This window comes from Trachymyrmex septentrionalis, unplaced genomic scaffold (genome assembly GCF_001594115.1).
Source record: "Trachymyrmex septentrionalis isolate Tsep2-gDNA-1 unplaced genomic scaffold, Tsep1.0 scaffold11, whole genome shotgun sequence".
In the NCBI taxonomy this organism is placed as follows: domain Eukaryota; kingdom Metazoa; phylum Arthropoda; class Insecta; order Hymenoptera; family Formicidae; genus Trachymyrmex; species Trachymyrmex septentrionalis.
Genome location: NW_017304228.1, coordinates 486,460 through 509,473, shown reverse-complemented (window position 1 = coordinate 509,473; position 23,014 = coordinate 486,460). Strand labels below are relative to the sequence as shown.

General features: G+C 36.6%; 3 protein-coding genes across 4 annotated transcripts in view; 1 reads left to right on the top strand and 2 right to left on the bottom strand.

Moving 5' to 3' along the window:
• The window catches only part of LOC108748892 (nuclease-sensitive element-binding protein 1), a 5,038-nt gene extending 4,761 nt beyond the window's left edge, over nt 1–277 (bottom strand). The window contains exon 1 of the mRNA XM_018487302.1: nt 256–277. Within this exon, the coding sequence (XP_018342804.1) occupies nt 256–277 (22 nt within the window). The remainder of the gene's footprint in view (nt 1–255) is intronic.
• Nucleotides 278–9,485: 9,208 nt separating this feature from the next.
• Nucleotides 9,486–15,111, bottom strand: LOC108749712 (mucin-4-like). 2 transcript variants are annotated; one of them, XM_018488624.1, is made up of 5 exons: nt 14,188–15,111; nt 13,138–13,715; nt 12,542–13,060; nt 9,933–12,383; nt 9,486–9,748 (listed from the first exon to the last, which is right to left on the bottom strand). In XM_018488624.1, the coding sequence occupies exons 1-5, from the start codon at nt 15,054–15,056 to the stop codon at nt 9,585–9,587; spliced, it is 4,581 nt and encodes a 1,526-aa protein (XP_018344126.1). In that variant the 5' UTR covers nt 15,057–15,111; the 3' UTR covers nt 9,486–9,584. The 2 variants fall into 2 exon arrangements, with proteins under 2 accessions (XP_018344126.1, XP_018344136.1); XM_018488634.1 differs by having other exon boundaries at nt 9,933–12,380.
• A 1,324-nt stretch (nt 15,112–16,435) lies between these two features.
• LOC108749026 (ATPase family AAA domain-containing protein 3) lies at nt 16,436–20,401 on the top strand. Its single transcript, XM_018487520.1, has 4 exons — nt 16,436–16,786; nt 18,161–18,635; nt 18,723–19,746; nt 19,909–20,401. The coding sequence occupies exons 1-4, from the start codon at nt 16,561–16,563 to the stop codon at nt 20,035–20,037; spliced, it is 1,854 nt and encodes a 617-aa protein (XP_018343022.1). The 5' UTR covers nt 16,436–16,560; the 3' UTR covers nt 20,038–20,401.
• Nucleotides 20,402–23,014: the final 2,613 nt, after the last annotated feature.

Here is a 23,014-nt window from a genome sequence, read left to right as displayed (position 1 = left end):
ATATTTATAAGTTATTAAGTTAAGTTTAATATTTAAAATGTAATTGTTAATAATTCCAGTAATTTTGTAATGGCAATCAATTGCAATATTATATTTGAAACAATTCTGAATGTCAAACAACTATAATTCGTATTTTCGTAAAAACTATTCTGCAAATCTTTATTAAATAAGGAAGCATAATAATCGCATCCACCTGCCTATTGTACAGGTAGAAATTCGGCATAATAGCATCAGTACGAGATTCGCGTAATTTACATTCTCTACAAAGTTGCGGCATGTACGCGATACACGCGTCGCACGTAACAATATGTATGTATACATCTGTCCTACGCATGAATTCGCGAATGTACAGACGTAATCGGAATCCATGAAGCTGCGGAGCAAAGCACGGAGTAGAGAGGTCGTTGCACCTCGCGGTGCACAATCAGGAGAGAAATACAACTCGTACACAAACGCCAGCTGTCACAGCTAGACAGCGATTCCCCACACGCAGTTAACAAAAGGTGAATCAGGTATGAAAATCAAATCGAATTTCAAGAGCTTAAATCGCCGAATTACCGGCTTTGCTATTTATTTAATTAATTTTTAAGAAAAGCAAAATTAATATTTTCATGTACTGCTAAAATTATTTTGTTATTAATTTACTACTATTTTTTAAATTCTGTTTATCAATTTTAATATCAGCTATATAAACAGAAATTTATTGTAGCGAAATTTCACTGTTTGCCTCAGAACATGGATCGATGCTGAATAATTAATGGGCAGGATCCAATGGGTATCGAGGCGGAACGTTGCTCTTCCATTGTGGTATAATCGAATTCGCCGAATTTGGAACGAACACGACGAATGAACAATGGACTTAGTATTCTCAGTAAAGACTGTTAGATTCCAACAAAACGTATGATTTTAGGAACAGATTATTCGGCGAAATCGAAATCATTTATTAATTTTGCCGATTTACAGAGGAAATTGTCCCGGAAGTATTTTCGAATAAGAGAGTTTGAAACAAATTCTTGGTTCTATTCTCTTGTTAACAATCACATTATAAAATAATATGTTATAAAAGTGTACAAGTCGTTTTTCTTCTCGCGTATTTAAAATTTAAGATTTTAACATTGCTGTAACCATTGGGTACATTCAGAATGAGAATCGCTCACGTGAACGTTCAGTGAAGTCTTTCATCTGATTGATTCTATATTTTAGGATTTAACAGAATATGCTAATCAGGTGAAAGAGTTCACTGAGCGTTTAGTGAACGATTATCGCTCTAAATGCATCCATCGCAAGTCTAAAATAATCACATATTACTACTTTAATAAATTCATGATATTTTTATTGAAAAGTCATTCCTAAATAAGTCAGAATGAGATAATATAAAACATCAAATTGAAATCCTCTCCAAAAAAAAAGTAAATAAATAAATTTTCAATTTTAGAAGAGATATACGGCATATCTTTTATGTTCACTATCTTTCATATATGTGTATATTTTTAGCACGAGATGTTACGACTCTTAAGAAGATAAGCTATCGATACGATAAAACAAGAAATATAATTATTTATTATTGTTAATAACTATCTATTTTATTTTTACATTTCTCGATACAGATACTTGAAATTGCAGAAATCAGAATATCTGTACACGACACGCTATAATTTGTTTGTCGTTAGGACAATTCAAGAGAACAAGGAAAACGTTCTATATCTGTAAGCAGCTGTTTCAACAACATTTCTAATGTTTGCGACACATCGGGCACCGTTAGCGTCAGTGAAAGTGCATTGCGAGACCATGCGAGATCATGCGAGATCTTTCGAGAGCAGGTAAACGTTCGAATCTAAGACTGATCGTGTGAAACTATCTTCCATCTTCATACATAAGACTATGAAGACGAGCGAGAAGTCACACGCGTATACGAATTTCTTTTACGAAATATGCAGTCCCGTCTTCATCGTGAATCGCTCGAAAGAATCTGCAGTCCGCGCGCGAAAGTTTCGCGCGTAAAACACTGCTACGCGCGCATGAAAATTTCCTGGCGATCCGCCAGATAAATAGAGGGACCTCGAAATAGCAAGAAGATCTACACGTTCCTATACGGACCGTCCACGCGCCGAATGAAGCGTCTATTTTCCGTGCGGCGTGGTGCCAGGTCGAAGTTGCAGGTCGAACCTGCAGCGGAGACGGCGATTTTCCTAATATTAGAAACTACCACTTCCTCCGTGTGCTGAAATTTATCGTTATCAATTAATCTCTCGTGACCTAAAATCGTACATTTTTCAAACGTGAATTAGATCAGTCGAGAAATTTAGGCACGTTTTATTACGCCGGTCAGCATCGTCACGATTAGTTTCTGACTCAAATGAAGGGAATTAAAATGAGAGCAAGTTGTCAATGATAATCAAACACGTGCCGTTGATTAATAAAATAAGTATATTTTGGTAAATTAAAGTAAATGTTAAATCTGTTTTATTCACTTTGCTTCAAGATTTTTCAAAAGATCGCGTAAAATTACAAACTAATTTTTATTCGCTTCAAGATTTTTCTAAGATTGTGTGAAATTGTGAACATTTTATTTTCTTCATTTTTTGTAAAATCCGAGATTAAAAAAAAAATTCGTAAAATTACGAATTAATATTTGTTGATTTTTCAAAGAATTTATGAAATAATGAACTGATATTTCATTTACTTTAGGATTTTTCAAAAGAGCAATAAAAATTATAGACTCCAATATGACTCGTTATTATCGTTACAGACTCGACAAATAGCTCTGCCAGAGTTAATGTGAGAACTGAAATTTTCACATAAAACAGTCGCTTGCGTCAGAGTCGGTTTTTCTTGAATAATTTAACGCGCAACGGAAGTCGCAAAATTTATTCGGTAGACGCGCGATGTAAACGGAAAATGAGCAAACATAATTTTAAACGCAGTTCGCGGATAAAGAAGTAAAGCGGCGAAAAAAGATAATTAGACATTTTGCGACGTGTTCGCAGGGAATTTTTCATGGGAGATGCAACAGTTAATATACTCGACGTCGCTTTAATACTCATGTGGTTGCTGCTCCAAATGGACGTTTAAATTAATAGTGTATGAGTAACCCTTACGCCCACACAACATATATACACACGCAAATGGATAAGCGTGTACCTTCTCTTCTATCTAATAGTATATAAAAGGCGAGCGTTGCAATGATGAAAAAAAAAAGTAAGAAAAGCACGAGGCAGATGCAAAATAATAATTACCTATTAATGAAACCGTAGCCACTCTTGACATTGAACCATTTCACAGTTCCGGTCACTTTGTTAGCTGAAATAAAAAAAAAAGGTTTCATGATATATGCGACACATGTGCTGCACATGCAATTGTATAAATTCAGAACAAAATTCAGGGAATGATCAACTCATATAATTTTCGTTGGGCGTTTCAAAACATTGTGGTATGATTTATAAAAAAAATCAAAATAATGTATAATCGTGTAAAAAGAAACCTCTAGAATATTCGAATCGCGTGCATGAATAATGAGTCAGAGAAATGTTGCCTGTATTCTGTGTACTTATTGTTATTATTAAATTGTGAAAGCGACCTTGAGAAGGAAATAACGTGCTTAACCGCAGGTACATATCACGTGTTTACGAACACGTAAGCATGCTTGAGGACAAAATATAACGGATACCGTTTTTATATATATGATGAAGAGTATTTCTGGGAATAATGCGTCAGAAATCAAGGAAAATCAAGTAAAGATACGATTGAAAGAAAAGTAATTTGATTAGGCGGACGATGATGTATGAGTGATTAACGTTCATTTTACCAATGTAGATTAATCTCGGTTTAGTTTATTCTCTATCTTTTTCTAATTCTTAAAATTAGCAGAAGATAAAGAATAAATTAATAAAATAGAAAAAGATAAAGAACTAATCGTAAGAATAAATTATAAGATATGCAACAGTAAGTTAAATCGAGGTTAAAGTTAATCTACAACGGACGTACTTTAAATTTCTCACAATCTAATATCTCAGTCTTTAAATAAATATATCTTTAAAGTTTAAGAAAATATAAAATCGTTCGGAGTCTTGGATTTTTTTAATTCGTATAAAAATATATATTCCGAGGATAGCGTATATTATTATATGTACACCGCGAGGGATCTTGCGTTTCAACGAAAATATGATAAGACTATCTTCATAACAGTTACACGCGACCTTGTCACGCAGTATAACCCAAACAAAGGTCGAAATTAATGTCATCAACGATAGATCAGCCTGACGAAATTCCTCACATTCTGAAAATCTGAGTAATATTCTTCAAATAACGATCAGTCAGGTGAAGTGTTCGCGGAATTTATTTTAAAGACATCACTTTATCTCAACAATCTTAAGAAATGAATACAATTTAGAACGTAATTATATATGACGGCTTAATTAGATATTACAAAAGCACGAATACAGTCTAAGTATAAAAATTTTAATGAGATATAAATTGACACATTAAAAGCATAATTCTATATAGTTAGTTTCTAGACGTTTCCAAGGTAAACTTTACTCATAAAATTTCCAGAATGATTAACAAACTTTTTCAATAAACTTTTGAACATTCTCGACTAAATTTTATCCTTAACAATTTCAGAACAATAAAAAGTGTGATTGTATTTTACTAAATCTTTTAATAAATTTTAACGAGACATACAGATTAATGATATAACAATTTTCAAACATTTCTGATTTATTCTTTCAAATTTAATATTTAACAATTCCTCGCTTCAGGAATTAAAACAGACGCGCGATTAAATACATTCTATCAAATTTCGTTATTCTGATAACGAAAAAATAAATTTCAAATTCTGATGAAACGTTTATATATAGATACAATATCATTTTAGAGATATTTGTCGATATTAGACATTTCTTGAAATAAATAAATTCAAATTCTATCTTTAACAATTCTTTTCTCGCTTTGATAACAAAAAGATGCGACTGAAAATATTTTCCGAAATCTCGTTATAAATTTTGATGAATTTTGATAAAACGTGTACATATAGATTAATTACACAATTTTAGAGAAATTTGTAGAAACTGAAGAGATTTCTGGAAATAAACTTAAATTTACATTTGATCTTTGACGATCTCTTATTCTAAGACGAGAATATTTAAACGATATATTCTATTGAATGTCGGAATTCCGGAATAAGTGTGAGATTTTTCCAGAATTTTCCCTAACATTATTCGAATTCCGGTAGATTTCGAAATAGCGTGAGCGTCTTCACGTGGTGAAAAAAATGCGTGATCGATCGACCTAGCAGTCCGGAAGCGTGAATGCGTTTCACTGCGACGAAGCACGCTCCGAGGAGCACGCGGCGACGCGCTTACGTAACGAAAACGTGGAGCGCGCGCGGGCGAAGATATTTCGGATCGTCACGAGAGATCGCTCCGGAAGGAAAAAGATCAATATCGCAATGGATCTCGGAGATACGGAACATTCTGGAAAATGTCCTTTACATCAATTTTCGCTCGCGTCATCCGCTCGATTTTCAGGTTATGCGATGCGACGCGATGCGACATGACGCGTCGCAGGAGCGAGCGACGGCGCCATCGATGAAAATCGATGGCCAAACGAAAGAACGGAGTCTCCGTCGAGAAGCCGCAGTCGCGGAGGAATTCCGTCCGCGACGAGAGCATCAGCTGATGGAAAATGGAGGCTCGTGTCGCCTCGCGAACAGAGCGCAACGCGCCCGATGAGGCTCATCCACCGAGATTTTCGCGATGGATTTCCTCCGCGCAGATTTTCACGGACACCGGGCCACATGGCTTCGGCGGCCGCCGCGCAACGCCGCCGTGCGTGGACGCCATTACGGGCGGAGGAACGCGCGGCGACGAAAGAGACGGCGCGGTTCGGCGAGAGAGAGCCTTTTTCCGCCGCGGCGTAGATCGGACGATGGTCCGCGAGAAGGCCGCGCGTACTTCGGAAATAATAGCGTGGACGCGAATTTTATCACTCACCGATGACCATCTTCTGCTGGACAGCCTTGGGTTGTTCGGGCTGTTTCTCCGTCTCACCCATGATGGTAAGGTGGTGTAGAGACAAGCAATCCAGACCAGGATGGTACCGTCTGTCCCACTATGATGTTCACTCCTATCTGCTGATGTTAGTAATGGACATTGATGTGCATCTAGGCGACCGGACAAACGCCATGCCTCGGATCGTGTAACGCGCTCGCTGATTCGCTGGCCCCCGTCAGCCGGCCGCTGAATCGCCAATCACGCGCGCCGAGTCCTCACGGAGACGCACGATCGGCGGCCGAGCGACGCCGAACATCTCGGCGCATGCGCGCACCACCGGGAGAGATACAGCTTTTCTATTGTACCTTTGAAAGAAATTTTGAATTCAACGAACCTCAAATGTCCATTGGAAGTTTTTCTTTCTATACTTTAAGATAAATGACTCTCTATACTTCAAGATAAATGACCGGAAGAGACACAATTTTCCTATTGTATCTGTGAAAGAAATTTTGAATCCAACAACCTTCAAATGTCCATTGGAAGAGAATAACATAGCTTGAAGATTTTCTTTCAAGCTTTGTTATGTTAGGATAAACGAAACTAAATCTAATGAGCTTTCTCTACATATTTCGTACAATAATATAAAGACTACAATGATCTATTCATTTTATAGGCATATTTTAATAATCTTTACTAAAAAATATAAATTTCTTTGAAAAGAAAAGAATAAATAAATAATAAAGAAAATTTTCAAAGAAATTTTCGTTACCTACAATTTTCTAGAAATAAAAATAACAAGGATCGAATGAATGAAAGAAGAAAGAAAAATGTTTCAAAGGAATTTTCAAGTCACCTTTCTGCATTTTTCTAGAAATGAAAATAAAAGGAACGGAGACAAAAGAAATAGAAAGAAGAGAATAAGAGAGAAGCGGAGATATATTGAAAAGAGGAAATATCAAATGTTCAAATCGCAAATATGTGTATAACAAAAAATAAGAACGTCAGCATGTCAATATTCGGAAAGGAGGAAAAAATGGAATTCGAAACAAACGTATGCGGATCTTTGGTATTTTCTGGCGTCATAAAAATCAAAAGAAAATTTTAATAATAATTTTAATAACGATTTAAAGAAAACTCTAAACGTTCGTTTATTATATAATATACAATGCGCAATATGAGAGAATATAACTCTCATCTTATTCTTTATAAGATGTAATTATCAGTAATATATTACAGTACTTGTGTGTATGTTCGTGTATGCTCGAACGTTCCAAACTTATTAATACGTTAGCGAGATAATATTAATTTAACACATTCACACCCTCCCTCTCTTTCTATATACAATTTTTAAAAGACGAACAGCATCGTTTAATCAATAACACATGAGATTTTAAATTTATAGTACAGTTCTGAATATATGTAAACGAAGAAGAGTACAAATTGTATTCAATCTTATAACAATTCTACGCACATGTGTGAACGACGCATTTGTTGCCTAATGTTGACTAATGCACATGACTAATACTAGCACATCTATATAGCAGAAAAAAAAGCGATGACGATATAGTCAGTTAATCGGATAAGAAGCCCATGATATGCCACTTAAATAGAAAACGTGTGAACAACGTCATCTTCAGTCACAAATAATTTTATATTTTTTTCTATGAAATTTCTTCCATCGTACAAGATGCATACCGCAGTACATACGCACTTCTGTAAATATTATCGTAGCTTATCATAGCTTATCGTTCATCGCACGGATATTTTTTTAGAAGTTCCACTCGCACAAGAATAACTCAATGAGAATAAAGCCCAATATCTACGATGCTAGAAATCAATCCAAGATCTCAGATAGAGAAAAAATTAACAAATCACATTTGAACAATTTTGGTCACATGATCAATGCAATTGATCAATTCTTTCTTCGAAATCCGAGATCTCGGACCGATTTCTAGCATCGTGGACATTGGCCTTAAGAGGAGATCCGTGTCGGTTATAACAAATATATTTTTATTATTTGGATCACAATTTGAATTTCGTGGAAACAATGTAATTGTATAACTCGCCCCAATGCGAATTTTTTTCAGAGAATGAGAAGTATGTACTATATGTTTAGGTACAACGAGATGGAAATGATGCGGGTTTACAACGAAAATAACGAGAATCGGCATATATTGGCACAGAAATATGCAATTTCCGCTTTATTATCAATGAGATAATATAATCCTAAAGAACCATACGTATATGATACTCTCCAACAGCACAAAGTTTAAAATTGTGACATAAGACGTCTTTAAGTCGTCTTTTAGACGCAAAAAACTTATGACTCGATTTTAGATACTTTTTGTTGTCTAGATCTCGATTTAATCATATCGTAAAATTTATAATTTTACGCTATTTATAATACGTTATTATAATACGTTAGTTACAAATATACACGCATCAGCTTGCACTTTGTTGGATTTCTGAATCACATATTACATTTTTATTGCGCAACAAGATTCTGCAGATGACAGTCAGTACGCTTGAAAAATTACGTTAAGTTTTAAAGTGCTTCTTTTCCGAGATTTATGCTGCTTCTTCCTAGCGAGTACAATGAAGTTAAGATATGAATAGACGATACACTGTTATGTATACAAGATTCACCTAACTCGACCGTCTGTAATACGTTTATTTTTCAACAGATATCGAAAAATATGTAATGAAGAGATCGAAAGGACAAGTATCTTGGGAAGGACATAATTCTTTTAGTTACTGTTTTCATTTTCAAGATCAATGACCTCCCTCTTTCAACGAATTATTTAAATTCTAATAAATTTAAAATACAGATTAATTTTCTATAGAAATATTTATATAAAAATCATATTGTTACATAAAAATTTCTTATATAATTTTATATATGAAAAATATAATTATATATATATTCTTATGAAATTTTCCTAATCATTTCGTATATGCATTACAAAATGCATACTATATTAAAAGAATCAATTATTTAAAGGTACGGACTCAAAAAGTGATTACTTTGTATATATTACTTCGTATCTTATATATTTAAACATTTAACATTTTATATGAGAAACAGAACGGGAAACATTTCATTAATTTATAAATCTTTTTTTACAATTTGTGTAATACTTTTATATGAAGAATACAAAAATTTTGTTTACACATATGACAATCATATTTGTCTCTTTGGATCAAAATTTCTTTCACTCTTTTACTTATTTTTCCACACTACCAAAAATAACTAACATATTACAGGCGATCAGATTAGCTAAAACACATCCTATATATAGTATTATAGGATATATACTATATATACAAAGTAGATATACTTAGCAACCATCACCAAATGTATTTTAAAAACGCGATCACACACCACCTAGTACTCCACAATATGTGCAATCTGTCTGTCATTGTGATTTATTTATCAAATTATATTAAATATCGAAATACGACATACGCATGTCGAATGTACGTTTTTTTACACACACAACATATACATATATAAAAGAATGTAATTGAAAAAACACTGGGAATATATATTTCAACGAAAATATGTACTCGAACAGGCGGCAATTACATTCTCCATCATCTCGGTTTTCGCGTGCGAATTGTTCTGGATCGCGGCGCGGTAGATCCGCTTCCGATGCTGAACATGCCGGGAGTCGAAGGATTAAAGGTCGGCGCAGCCGTAGTTCCAAAATTGAGGGTAGGAACTGCCGACGATGCAGTGAAGTTGAATCCCGCTGTTGCTGAAAACAGAAGAATGCAATTATAGTATAATCAAGTCAACAGTTTAAAAGCAAAAGAATGCACGAATAGTATCTCACGAACATCCATAATTCTTATTTCATATCTAAAGTTTAGTATTTGCGTCACAACTTAAATGTTTAACAACAACAGTTGTCAATATTAAAGCAATTTACTCCTGATTACCTGGTTTGGTAGATGGAGATCCAAATTGAAATGGAGCAGCTGGTGTAGCCGTAGAATTATTGCTGCCAGCGTTGAAGTTGGATCCGAAGGAAAACGTTGTGTTCTGTTGCCCGTCTTTCTGAGTGTTTCCGAAGACAAACATGTTATTTGTACTACTGTTTGCATTATTAGCGTTACTAGTCCCGAAGGCCGGCACAGGCGGATTGGATGTGCCAAAGCTCGTGCTGGTCGCGGGTGTCGTTCCAAATAGAGATTTGTTATCACCGAACGTGGTCCCGCCGCTTGTGGCACCAAATGCGAGAGTCGGTGGATTCTGTGTGCCGAAGGTACTCGTTGCCGAGGAGATACTGAAGGCTTCGGTGGCCGGAGTAGTGTTTGCTCCGAATAGGGGAACTGATGGTGTGTTATTATCGGTTGAACCAAATATTCCGGTTGTACCGAAGGTTGGCGTCGCCTGTACGTTCGTCGCCGTGCCTACACTAGATGCTCCGAACACGGGCGTGGTGTTATTCGTAGTGTCGAAGCTAGGCGTGATTGCACTGGTGGAGACGTTGCCGGTGATGCCAAACGTCTGCGCGGGCGCGGTCGTGCCAGTTTGCGTGGTCGAACCAAACAATGGTGTCGTCGTGCTACCGAACATGCCACTCGCCGTTCCGAAAGACGCCGATGGCTTCGTCTGGCCGAAAATCGGGGTGCCGCTACCAAATACTGAAGGCGTTGCGGTGATTGGAGTCGAGTTAACGTTAGCACTGGAGAACAAACTAGACCTAGGCGTATTGCCAGACGATGACACAACGTTAGTCGTTGGAACGAAGATCGAAGGAGCTGTAGTTGTCGGAGTATTAAATATACTAGCAGTTTCTGATGTTGCTGCAGATCCTGACGCAGTTCCGAAAAGTGGCTGACTGTTGGTCGGTCCAAACATGTTCGTATTTGTCGTTGTAATTGGTGTAGTGGCAAAAATGGATGTAGATGTACCGAATTGCGGAATAGTGGTTGTAGATGTGCCAAATTGTGGAACTGTGGTGGTTGTAGATGCGCCAAATTGTGGAACTGCGGTGGTTGTAGATGCGCCAAATTGTGAAACAACAGTAGGGGTGGACACTCCAAATGTAGGAATCGTGTTATTGCTTATCGTACTCGAACTAGTTGTACTGTTAACAGTTGTAGCTGGTAGAGCTATAGCTGTAGACGTCGTGCTTGAAGTATTGGAAGCGCCAAAAAGGAACAGAGATTTGCTAGTAGATAAAGTAGGCATTGAAGTAACGGACGTCGTGCCCAGGGAAAATGTAGACGGGCTCGATAGTCCGAATATCGATGGCGTGGTAGTTGTGGTATTTGTAGAAAACGAGCTATTTGCGATAGTTGTTATCGAAGTGTTGGGTGCGAAATTAAAAGATGTAGTGGATGCAGTAACTTGCGACAATGATGCTGCTTGGCTGTTTGCAGCTTGCGTTGGATTTCCAAAAACTTTTATTTTTTGTTGAACGTTATTATTGGACTGACCAAATATGAAATTATCTGACTTCGAAGATTGCAAAGTAGTATTGTTGCTTCCAAAATTGAATAAAGGTGCGCTTGCAGGCTTTGTCACAACGCTATTCGATGTGCTACTATTTACGACGTTAAAACCGGTGATGCTAGTTGCAGTAGTTGTATTGACTGGTAATATCGTCCCGGGGGACTGAGACGACAAATTTGGTACAATAACTTGAGCGGACGTCACAGGAGATGAGATGGGTTTGTTGCTACCAAAAGTAAAAAGAGAAGTAGTCTGAGTATTCCCAGTGGTAGACGAACTAATGACAGCACTTGTAGTAACGGCATTATTAGTTTCAATTTTTTCTTGAGCCGTAGTGCTAGGATTAATCGGTGCGAATGCTGAACTCGATAGTGCTTTATTAACTATCAAGAAATTAGTAGATTTTGATGAAGCTGGTGAGATGTTGCTACTGTATGAACCAGTGCTAAAATTCGGCAAATTATTATTCGATGTTGTAGCTGGTGCTTCTATAATTGGTTTAATGTGACTAAAGGTTGGTGCTGTCGTACTGGGAGTCGAAGATACGACTTTTTCTAAAGACTCCGCTTTCGTAACTTCGGGCGCGAATGACACAACTTTCTTTTGCTCGGCAATTCCATTCGTCTTGACGATCGAATTCGTTTCTTTTGTCTTGAGAATACTTATTGCTGGCACATTCAATTGCGCTGGCGACGTGGTTTTCGGTAAACTGAAAGTCGTATCCGGCTTCGTTTCGATTTTCACACTGGGTCTTGGTGAAGAGAAACCGCTTGGTATAATGGCCGCGGTAGACAGCGGTGTAGTATTTACGTTTGTTGTAGTTGTCGAGGAATTGAGAGTTGCGCAACTGACCGGGTGTGTGACTGAAGGTATAACAGTATTAACGTCATCTGCTTGAATTACGACATCCGGATTGATTTTATTCTCTGCTGAAAATGCAAATATTGTAAAATTAATTATATAAGATAAAACAAAAGAAAAAGATATATAAAGAAAAATAAAATGTTTATTTATCCTTTTAATAAATTAGTAAGAATAATAAACCACGTTATTTTATTCAACTTGATATATAATATTATATATTTACCTTTTCCTGATATTGCATCAAACATACTTTGAAGTCTGGCTTTCATACTGTTTTGCCTCATATTTCGTATATCCTCTTTTTTTATTTCTTCCACGTTGTCTGTCGCGAATTTGACTTTTATATTACTCGGTTCCTCCACAAGTGATTTCAATTGTTCGTTCCGTTCGGGTTCAGCTTTCATAAATAATTTATCTGTCAATTTAACAGGTTTTGTCGGTGTGAGAGATTTAGTAGTATCAGTTTCATTGGTATTTTTTGCGTTTTTATGAACAGGTGCCATTTTATCCAAATTGAGCTTCAATTCTTTACTAGATGATTTCAATATTCCTTTTACTAGAGGAAATTCCTCTGTTTTCTTAGAATTAAGAGTCCCAGGATTTTTTAAATATTCATTAAGATCAGATTTACTATTGTCTAAATTGTGAGATTGTGACACAGTAGGAGAGCTAGTAGACCGTGCGCTTTCCAGAGACTTGAAGTGCTTTTCGAAGTCAGGTGTACCACTACGTGAGAAATCAACTGTAGAAACACATTATCATTAAAAAATTTATGCGTCAAATAATCCAATACATAATAATATAAAAATTGATACCTACCTGCTTTTCTTTTAACTCCACCAGCAACTTGGGCGCTGGAACTCAAAGAGTTTATAATGTCAAAACAGGATCGTGTCTTTGTACGTTTGGCAGGTCTGATAGATTTATTTTGGGGTGAAAGATCCTCATCTGATTTAGATGACTCATCTCTACTTCGTTTTTGCTTGTTTTCCTCTAGAATTGTTTCTCGCTCCTCATTGAAGAATTCTGTTCTCTGCTTCTTAGCGACATCAATGCTAACATCTTCTGTCGATGCGTGTCGTTTCAACGATATCTCTCGTAAGACTTGAACAACACTCGTGGGTGATCTGTTCTCCATGTGACAAATATTAGATAGAATCTTTTGCTTTTCAGGTGGAGAGTATTTCGTTATATCTGGTGGTGCCACTCTGACTGTTACAGGCATTCTCATCTTCGTCAATTTTGCATTCAACAGAGGAATCGGATTTGCATGGAGATTAACTTTTGGAAATTGCCCAGTGCCATATTGAGATTGATGAGTTAATTTATTTTTTGCTTCCGTAGCATACTTGGTTAGCCTTGTTGTAAGACCCGGGGATGATACGTCTGTGTATACCCTGCATTTGAAAAAAAAAGAAACCAGTACAGTAATAAAGATATACATAAGATATATTTTTATAACTAAACTAGTATATTTAATTATTGAGCTTTTTGCATTTAAAGTAAAATAGGTATATGTTTGAAATATAATGAATGGAAGAAGGAAAATTCTAGAAAATTCTAGAAAATACTGATTCCATTTATATGTAAGATTAACTTTAATCCTATTTCAACTTACTATTTATCTTTTTTTAATTCTTAGAAATAGGAAAAGATAAAAAATAAATTAAACCGAGATTAAAGTTAATTTTACATTGATGAAATAGGATCTTAGTACAACAGTAAAAATCAAACTTATAGTGCTCAATATATAGAAATATATATAGGATTTGTTATAATTCTACAAATAGAGATAATCAAAATATATATATTAGAATAAAAAAGAAAAATACACATAGTTAAATGATATATTCACAAGTATAAATTTACTTAGGATCGATATTGTATCTCGTCGATGCTAATAATGGTCCGGCAACTGTCTGGACTGTTTTAACCCATCTAGGGTGCATCTTGGGACTGATACTCATGCCCCATGGAGAACCTTCAGGACTGAATTGTGTGATATTTTCTCCACGGCTTAGTGAATGATTTTGTGCATACAGGGGTAGAGTCTTCTTGGAGGATATCTCGCGTGACTGCGAAATCAGATTGACATCACCATTCCTGGGATTCTCTTCTCTGCTGCCAGGTTTTAAAACCGGCGTGGAGGTATGCTTGCTGCCATAAGTGGATTGCTGTTGTTGATGCGGCGTATAATCGTAATCACCGGCATGATACAATCTATTATCCATTCCGAGCATATCATTGACGCGCGTACGGTAAGAAACGCACGGGATCGGGCTCAATTGATCGATCAAGCCAAATTTGGACGACGATGATGACGATGACAATGACGACGTCAACGGCGACGACTCACCGCGTTTGACAGCGGCAGTGTATAAGTCGCTGCTGAGTTGATAATTGCTCGGGCGTCGTCTATCCATCCTGAATGGAGGAAAACGCTCGCGGTAATAACGGCTCGCACTATGCCAGAGCTTACGCACGTAACCGGTACTGTGGCCGTGAACAACGCGAAGCGCTGCGCCGAGCTCGTAGACAGCCTCCCGCAGGTAACCGAGAACGTGATACGCGTGCGGCGATATCAAACTATCGTTGGCGAGCAGGGAGTAGCACGCATATACCACCAGGAGCAGCGTGAACGCCAGCGCCAGGATAGCGCCCCAGGCGTTATATACCAGTATACACCCGCACGTCACACTTATCAACACCACGGCACCACGGTTACCGAAATCCCACATAGTACTGCCTCAAGCGGATAACCTCCCCATGTTTGAAAAGAGCACACTCACCGCAGCCGTCGGAACGTTGCCGCGAACGGTGAGATCATCGATATATATCGATATATGACGGCCTCGAAGCTTTGACGTGTTACGATTGGCGGGCGCGGGAAACGCCGAGAGTTGAATCATTGGGCGCGTTGTCAAGTTGACACAGCGGCTGAGCATGCTTATTGAGCGACTGTATGTGATTGGCTGGATTTATAAGTAATAACCAATTATGTTCATTTGCTCGGCGAGTGAACTAACTGCTTTGTTAACTTGAACGCGCTCACTGAGACGAGATACAGCCGTAGGTATAACAGAAAAGTTGCAATACTTTTTTTCGGAATGCAATTTGCTCACAAAGCGGTTCTTATTTGTGGATCCATAAATAAGAACCAATCGCTGTGAGCAAGCTGCATTCCGAAATCCATCGAAAAAAAAGTGTTGCAATCTTTCTGTGATCGGCTGTACTGGCTGTATGTACATACTATTAAAAAATCGAGAAAGAGAGTTCTAGAACAGTCTAGTGCAGGAACAAAAAACAAACTTATAAAAAAACGTAAAGGTGCATTTAGATTATTATAATTTGAATGCACTTTAAGGCAATAAAACGTAAACAGTAAACAAATTGACCAACCACAATAGAGGACTTTATATTCTCTACTGTGATTGGCCGATTTGCTTATTACTTAAATCTTAATGGTTGCGTTCAACAGTTGAACTGCGACTCAATAGTTGAATGAGCGTCCGCTGCTATTGATGTATTCTTCCAGATTTAAAATGTTGATTGGATGATCTAAAAGAATATACCAATAACAGCGAGCGCTCACTCAACTGTTGAGTCCACTGAACGCAGCCAAAGGTATCAATCATGAAACTTTATCCCTAGGATAAAAAGTGAAAAATGAAAATTTTTACCATTGAAATTAATGGTGAAATTTTTCACTTCCCATCCTATGATTGATACCCAGGTCTTAATTTTTTATATGTTTCTAGAGCTGCGATCGATTTGGACGCTTTTTAATACTTCTATTCTTATTTTACATCTAATGAATGATATGGACAATAAAGAATAATTATTACAAACGCTTAAAGCGCGTGAGCGTCCAAATCGATCGCAGCCTAACTTTAATCCAAATTTGATTTAAATAGAATATCTGAATTCTCTACGAATTTCCATTTTGCAAATTGGTTGTAGGATACTGATAGCGCTTCGCCAATTAACCAAATCAATTCTTTCTCCATCCGAAATATCGAAATTATTTCAAGCATCATCAACACAAGACTTTATGAACGCATCGATTGCATATTCCGAAACTCATCGTGTTGAAAGCCTGCGCATTCGCAATGCATTCATTCGTCTCGCTGCAATTGGAGTATCGTACATGTGACAAGACAGGCTCCGAAACACGCGTGCCGACTACCGAGACGCGTCAAGTGTAACCTTTTGTTCGGAGCACGCCGGTCGGCCGTAGAAACAATGTCGTGGTTATTCGGCTATCGTAATTCACAACCGCCGCAGGACTTCACGCATTTCGTGCAGCCGCCACCACCGGCAGGCGACGGCGGAGGCGGCAGCGGTAGCGGCAGCGGCGGTGGCGGTGGCGGTTTGCCACCCAGGATCGGCAGCAGTATGGAAGCGTATAGATTTGACTCGAGCGCGTTGGAACGAGCCGCTGCGGCCGCCAAGGAACTCGAACGATCCAGTACGATGCCTTTTTCACGCCAATTTTCCGCACTTTCTGTGTAAAGTCGCGCGCGCGATTACGTAAGCGAACGGATTTGGAGGTTAGGATACGCGCCACGAGGGGACCCTCGCCTCTCGCGCGCGATGATGCAACTTTCCGCAAAGAATTCGTCGATCGATCCGGCGAACGGGAATTTCTGTGGCATGCCGAGGACACGGATCTTCGTAAATTATATTGCCTGTCGATGACAACTCGTTGCATCAGCTGTGTGCTGTTGGATACTCGTTATTCACGACGTTACTTGAAATTTTTTTTTTTTTAATGAAATTAGCACTTTTTTTTATTATGATTATGTATAATTATTATTATATATACTTGTGTAAAAAATTAATATAATTGTTGATATTTTATAGAGAGGATATATGAAATATTGTTAACAGTTTTAATAAATATTATATTAATTTGAGAAAAATATATAGTAGTATAACAAAAAATGTTATAGTAGTCATAAATTGAATATATAATAGCACTATTGATCTGTGTTCTTTTTAGTTGAATTTCTTGTATCTTTTGTTTTCCTTCTTTTTTATCCTTATTGGAAAGAAAAGGAAGAAAAATGAATAGTATAAGAAATTTAGTTGAAAAGAGAATAGGTCCTTCCGTTTAGTGACACAAGTATCATTTCATCTTTAGCTATTTTTCTTTTAGGAATTGTAGTCGACACAAATATTGTTCTATCCTTTTTCATATTCAATAAATAATAAAGACTGGAGCATAAATTTTTGTATAACATAATGCATGAAGCATAAGAAAATCAACCAATCAGACTTTTATTTTACAGAAAAAGAAGAAATAAAAGATTTTGATCAATTCATTTTCTTATACATTATGTAAGCAGTAAGACTGTGTTTCCGCCCACAGAATGACACCTATGTCGACTTTGGATGCTTTTCAGCAATGTATACAAAGCGATACTGTGTAACACATTATATAATTCCGTGCTTTCTAACTATACTAAAATGTTGTGTTCAACAGTATCGTTTTATATTACTTCATGAATACCAAATTTTTACATTTCATTACTATCTATTTTCCTAGAAGATCATTATTCTGATATTCCGATAAGAGGTTTAAGATTATATTTGGATATAAGTGTATAAGACTGTTTTTAATTACAAGTTAACATTACGTATTATTATGTCACATAGTGTATAACTATTCCATTGCTAAAAATCATTTTATATTTCCTTAAAAAGTAATTTGTTATTCACTAAATACTAAGATAGATTAATGTATTGATATGCCATTGAATGGAAAATATCTTATTTCTTTAAAATATTGAAGAGGTTTTTTTATCTATAGACTAATAAATATAGTTTTATTTTAACACAGAGCATGCGAAAGAAGCTTTGGATTTATCCAAGATGCAGGAAACCACGAAACAGGTGGAATTTCAAACCGAATTGAAGAAATACGAAGCTAGCATTGAACAACTTAAAACAGAACAAAAACGAGTGGAGGGTGACGAAAGAAGAAAGACAATACAGGAAGAGACAAAGCAGCACCAAATGAGAGCACAATATCAAGACCAATTGGCTAGAAAGCGCTATGAAGAGCAATTGATGCAGCAACAAAAGATGAACGACGAGAATCTGAGAAGACAAGAGGAATCGGTAGCCAAGCAAGAAGCCATGAGAAAAGCTACGATAGAGCACGAGATGGAATTGAGGCATAAGAACGAGATGAGAAAATTGGAGGCGGAATTGAAAGCCAAAGCGAAGGTTGACAGAGAAAACCAGGATCTCAATTTAGAACAAATTAGATTAAAAGCTTCGGAAAAGAGAATTACTGTTTTAGAGTCGATAAAGTAAGCAATTGTTATTTTATTATTCATGTGTGTCTGTTTTATTATATAGTTTTATATTTTTAATTTCATAGTTATTATATTTTCCAGAACAGCTGGCTCAGTATTAGGCTCGGGTGCCAAAGCTTTACTGGAAGATTGGGACAAGATTCTTGCGGCAGCAGGTGGCCTGTCTCTCGTAGCCTTCGGAATATACACTGCCAAGGGCTCGACTAGCGTGGCAACGCGTTACATCGAGTCTCGTTTAGGAAAACCATCGTTGGTGCGGGAGACTTCGAGATTTACATTCCTCGATACCGTTCGGCATCCCATTCAAGCGGTTAAAAAGCTAAAGAGCAAACAGACTGACGCACTATCCGGCGTGATCCTGGCACCAAAGCTCGAGGAGAGATTACGTGATGTTGCGATAGCCACGAAGAACACAAAATATAATCGCGGCATGTACAGGAACATACTGATGCATGGTCCACCGGGTACCGGCAAGACAATGTTTGCGAAGAAGCTGGCAGAACACTCGGGCATGGACTATGCAATCGTGACGGGTGGTGATCTGGCGCCATTGGGAAGAGACGGCGTAACTGCCATTCACAAGGTGTTTGATTGGGCATTGACATCTCGCAAGGGATTGCTGTTGTTCATCGATGAGGCGGATGCGTTCCTGAGAAAACGCTCGAGCGAGCACATTTCGGAAGATCTTCGAGCAATGTTGAACGCATTTTTATACAGAACCGGTGAACAGAGCAATAAATTTATGCTGGTGCTAGCATCAAATACACCGGAACAGTTTGATTGGGCGGTGAATGATCGACTGGACGAGATGGTGGAGTTCCGTCTTCCGGGTCGTGAGGAGCGCGAGCGTTTGGTCCGCCTCTATTTTGACAAATTTGTTCTCCAACCGGCGATCGAGGGTAACAAAAGATTGAAAATTGCGCAGTTTGACTACAGTTCGCTGTGCAGTAAAATGGCCGATCTGACAGAGGGAATGTCTGGTCGAGAGTTGGCGAAACTCGGAGTCACCTGGCAAGCGGCAGCTTATGCCTCGGAGGATGGTGTTTTAACAGAAAAAATGGTTATGGACAGGTGTCTCGAAGCCATTAAACAGCATAAGCAGAAGGTGCTTTAATATTTAATTTTGAGAGCACAAAAATTACCTAAAAATATTTAACAGATATAATTACATTTTTTAGATATATATATTTTAAATATATTTATTATATATATTTGTATAATTTTTTATATGGAATCTACGAGAAATTTATATCTTTTTGTATTACAGGTACAATGGCAGAGCGAACAGGAGAAGCAGGAGTCGAAGTCGATATATGCCACGGAAGACGATGCAGTCATTCGCTCAAAAACTCCAGCGATAGAGTCGTGTCCTGGAAACACGATAGCCCCAGCTTAGATAATTACAAGAGTGTAACTGTTGATAATCTTTGATAGTCGGGCTAATGGATAGTGCTAAGGATGGGGAAGAGTACAAATACCGCTCGAAAAAGGATTATTCCGATTTGCGATTTTTGTATTTATCATAATGCGCAAGCAAGTTCGCAGGGCTCAACGAGTCGTAAATGTCACTTGTTACAAATGTACATTTATTAGGATAATTAAATCATAATTCTACTATGGCGTTTTATCATCTTCCGTAATTTACTTCTTTCCCTCTGTGACATGAAAGTGCAGCGATCGATTGTAAATTAAACGATAATTTTTTTGGAGTAATGAAGAAGTAAAATCGTTAATTTATTAATATTTATTGTAGAAAAAATAGGGGGACGCGAATAATTTAGATTATTCACAAAATCTAATAAAAGACGTTAACGATATTTTATTCGTATCACAAGAATACTATTTCTGACATTTGGGTATCTTTCCTCAAGCTATCAGTATTCCTTGGAAAAAAATATGACAAGACAAAATATAGGAAATGTTGCAAGAGTACATATCACTAGTGATTATGCTCACGTCAGACGAAAATAAAGTTTAAAAAGATTTCAATGAGCTTGCAAAAAAAGAAATAACAATCCCGCTTTGATCTTATCTATATATACGCCTCTTCTGCTATAAGATATCGCCAGGGATATTTTGACCAATTTGCAGAAGGCGTGTCGTTAAAAATCATAAATCTGTCTGGCCCCTCGTAAATCCTCGCGACAAACTTATTATTAACATTGCTTCAGGTTTATCACCACAGCCGACAATGTTACGACATTCGATTAATTCTCGACGAGCTCGAGAATTAATTCATTGCCGTCGTAGTCGCTGTCCAGCATATCTAGGGTTATTAAAGTTACCGTTTTTTTAGTAATGCGTTACAATTACTGTTATTTGCGGCAAAAAGTAATTCGTTACTCGTTACTTATTACTGATTCTAAAAAATAATGCGTTATTGTTACTTAACAGCAAAATCGTTACTTTTTTCGTTATTTAAAAAAAATGATTGCATTTATGTAAATTTAAATAACTACATAAGAACAAATTTGTTTTTTAATTTACATTTTATTATAATACATATTTTAACACAATTAAAATAAATATATATAAATATAAAATATAAATAAGGACTGTCAATCTTAAATACACAATAAAATATAAATAAGAGTTAGATAAGCCTAATGTGAGTCATATTCTGTTGTAAGAGCGGAAAGATACGAGAAGCAGAAAATCTTCAGGTGTTGCTGGTTATCTTCAATTTATTTCGAACGTTTCAACTCCTTTTGGAGTCTTATCTGCTTCTTCTATTTCTCCACTCTTATAACAGCGTATGACTCTCATTAACCTTATCTAACTCTTATTTATATTTTATATATATTTTTATTTGTATCGCGTTGAATCTTGAATTTTTGTTTAATAATAGGTAATTGTTGTCCAAAATATGTTCGTCTGTTAGATAGTGTCGACAATTTCGGTTTTTTGCACTACTTACTACCAGCGCGAATTCTGATTGGCCACTGCTTTTCCGCTTTCTGCTTTTCCATCAAGGTGTGAACACGTCCTTATTAAAATAACTCTACGGGTGTGGTCGAGTTGCCACTACGAATGCTTCGAAGCATTTGATTAATCAATCGGAAGATAGAATTTTACTAATTTACCAAAATATGCTTTGAAGCATTGGTATCGGCAACTTGACCGCATCCTATATCAATCGGAATAATGAAAAAAGTAACATAAAATTTTATTATCAGTTCCTGAAAATTATGATTTAGTTAGCGTTACTGTTACTCACTAGGAAAAGTACCTTCGTTATTCATTCGTTACTAAAATAAGTAACAAGATCAGTAACTTCGTTACTTTTTTATGTAACGCTAACAATCCTGAGCACATCATAATCATGGTGGAAGTATATCATGGTGGATATTTCCACCATAATAATTTTTTGTACTTATTAAATATATGTACTTTTTGTTATGTATAGTCAGGATCTAAAAAATTGCAACACTTTTTAGGCCCTGACTATACAAATCGACACGTATCGTCAGAACTTGAACGTGACACAGGCCACGTTATTAAGACTCGATCGATCCCGACTGAGATCTCGCTACTTTTGCGTAATCGCGTGCACGCGACCAAATAAAAAACAGCTTATCATTGTACGACGCGCGGCGCGCCGTTAAGGACAACGTAAGTGGGAATTACGCGCCGCAGAGGAATGACGCGGATGAAGATGCTATCCACTAGTCATAACAGAGTAATACTTGATGATGAAAAACGCAAATATATACGTTTGATATCACGCGGGCAATTAGCATGTATTGAAAAAAATAGAATAACATTACTGTTTACCGGCAAACTTGTAGGAGGCGTACATAAGAAAGATGGAGGGTGACCATATCTTTTTACACGCAATCACGTACACTTGGTTTGAGATGTTTAAAAAAAACTCCAGTTGTATCACATGATAATTTGAAATGTTGTTTATACATACACACATGCGCGCGCGCGCTAAATTTTTTGTGCGAATATTGATTACATACTTGTAAAAACAAATTATAATAAACTGAAAAAATATGAAATTAAATAATATTTTGAGATTTCAAAACACTCTTAATAGATATTATGAAATGTTTTTAGTACTTTTAGATTAAATATTGTACATATACATATATGGATCTAAGACAAATGTCAATAATTTTCGAAAATCTGCAATCACCGAAATATGTGTCTTATGGCTCTTGTTTATTCATCACTACTATCTCAAATTATAATGTCAGAAGCGAGAAAATGCGTATAATAAAAATTCTTGCAAATATATTTGAATACAGATATTTTTCAATAAAACAACGACTGCAATCGATAGAATAGATTTCTAAAATTTTGTTTTCAGAAAGAAATCAAATTATATTTTCTTCTATATATATATATATATATATATATATATATAT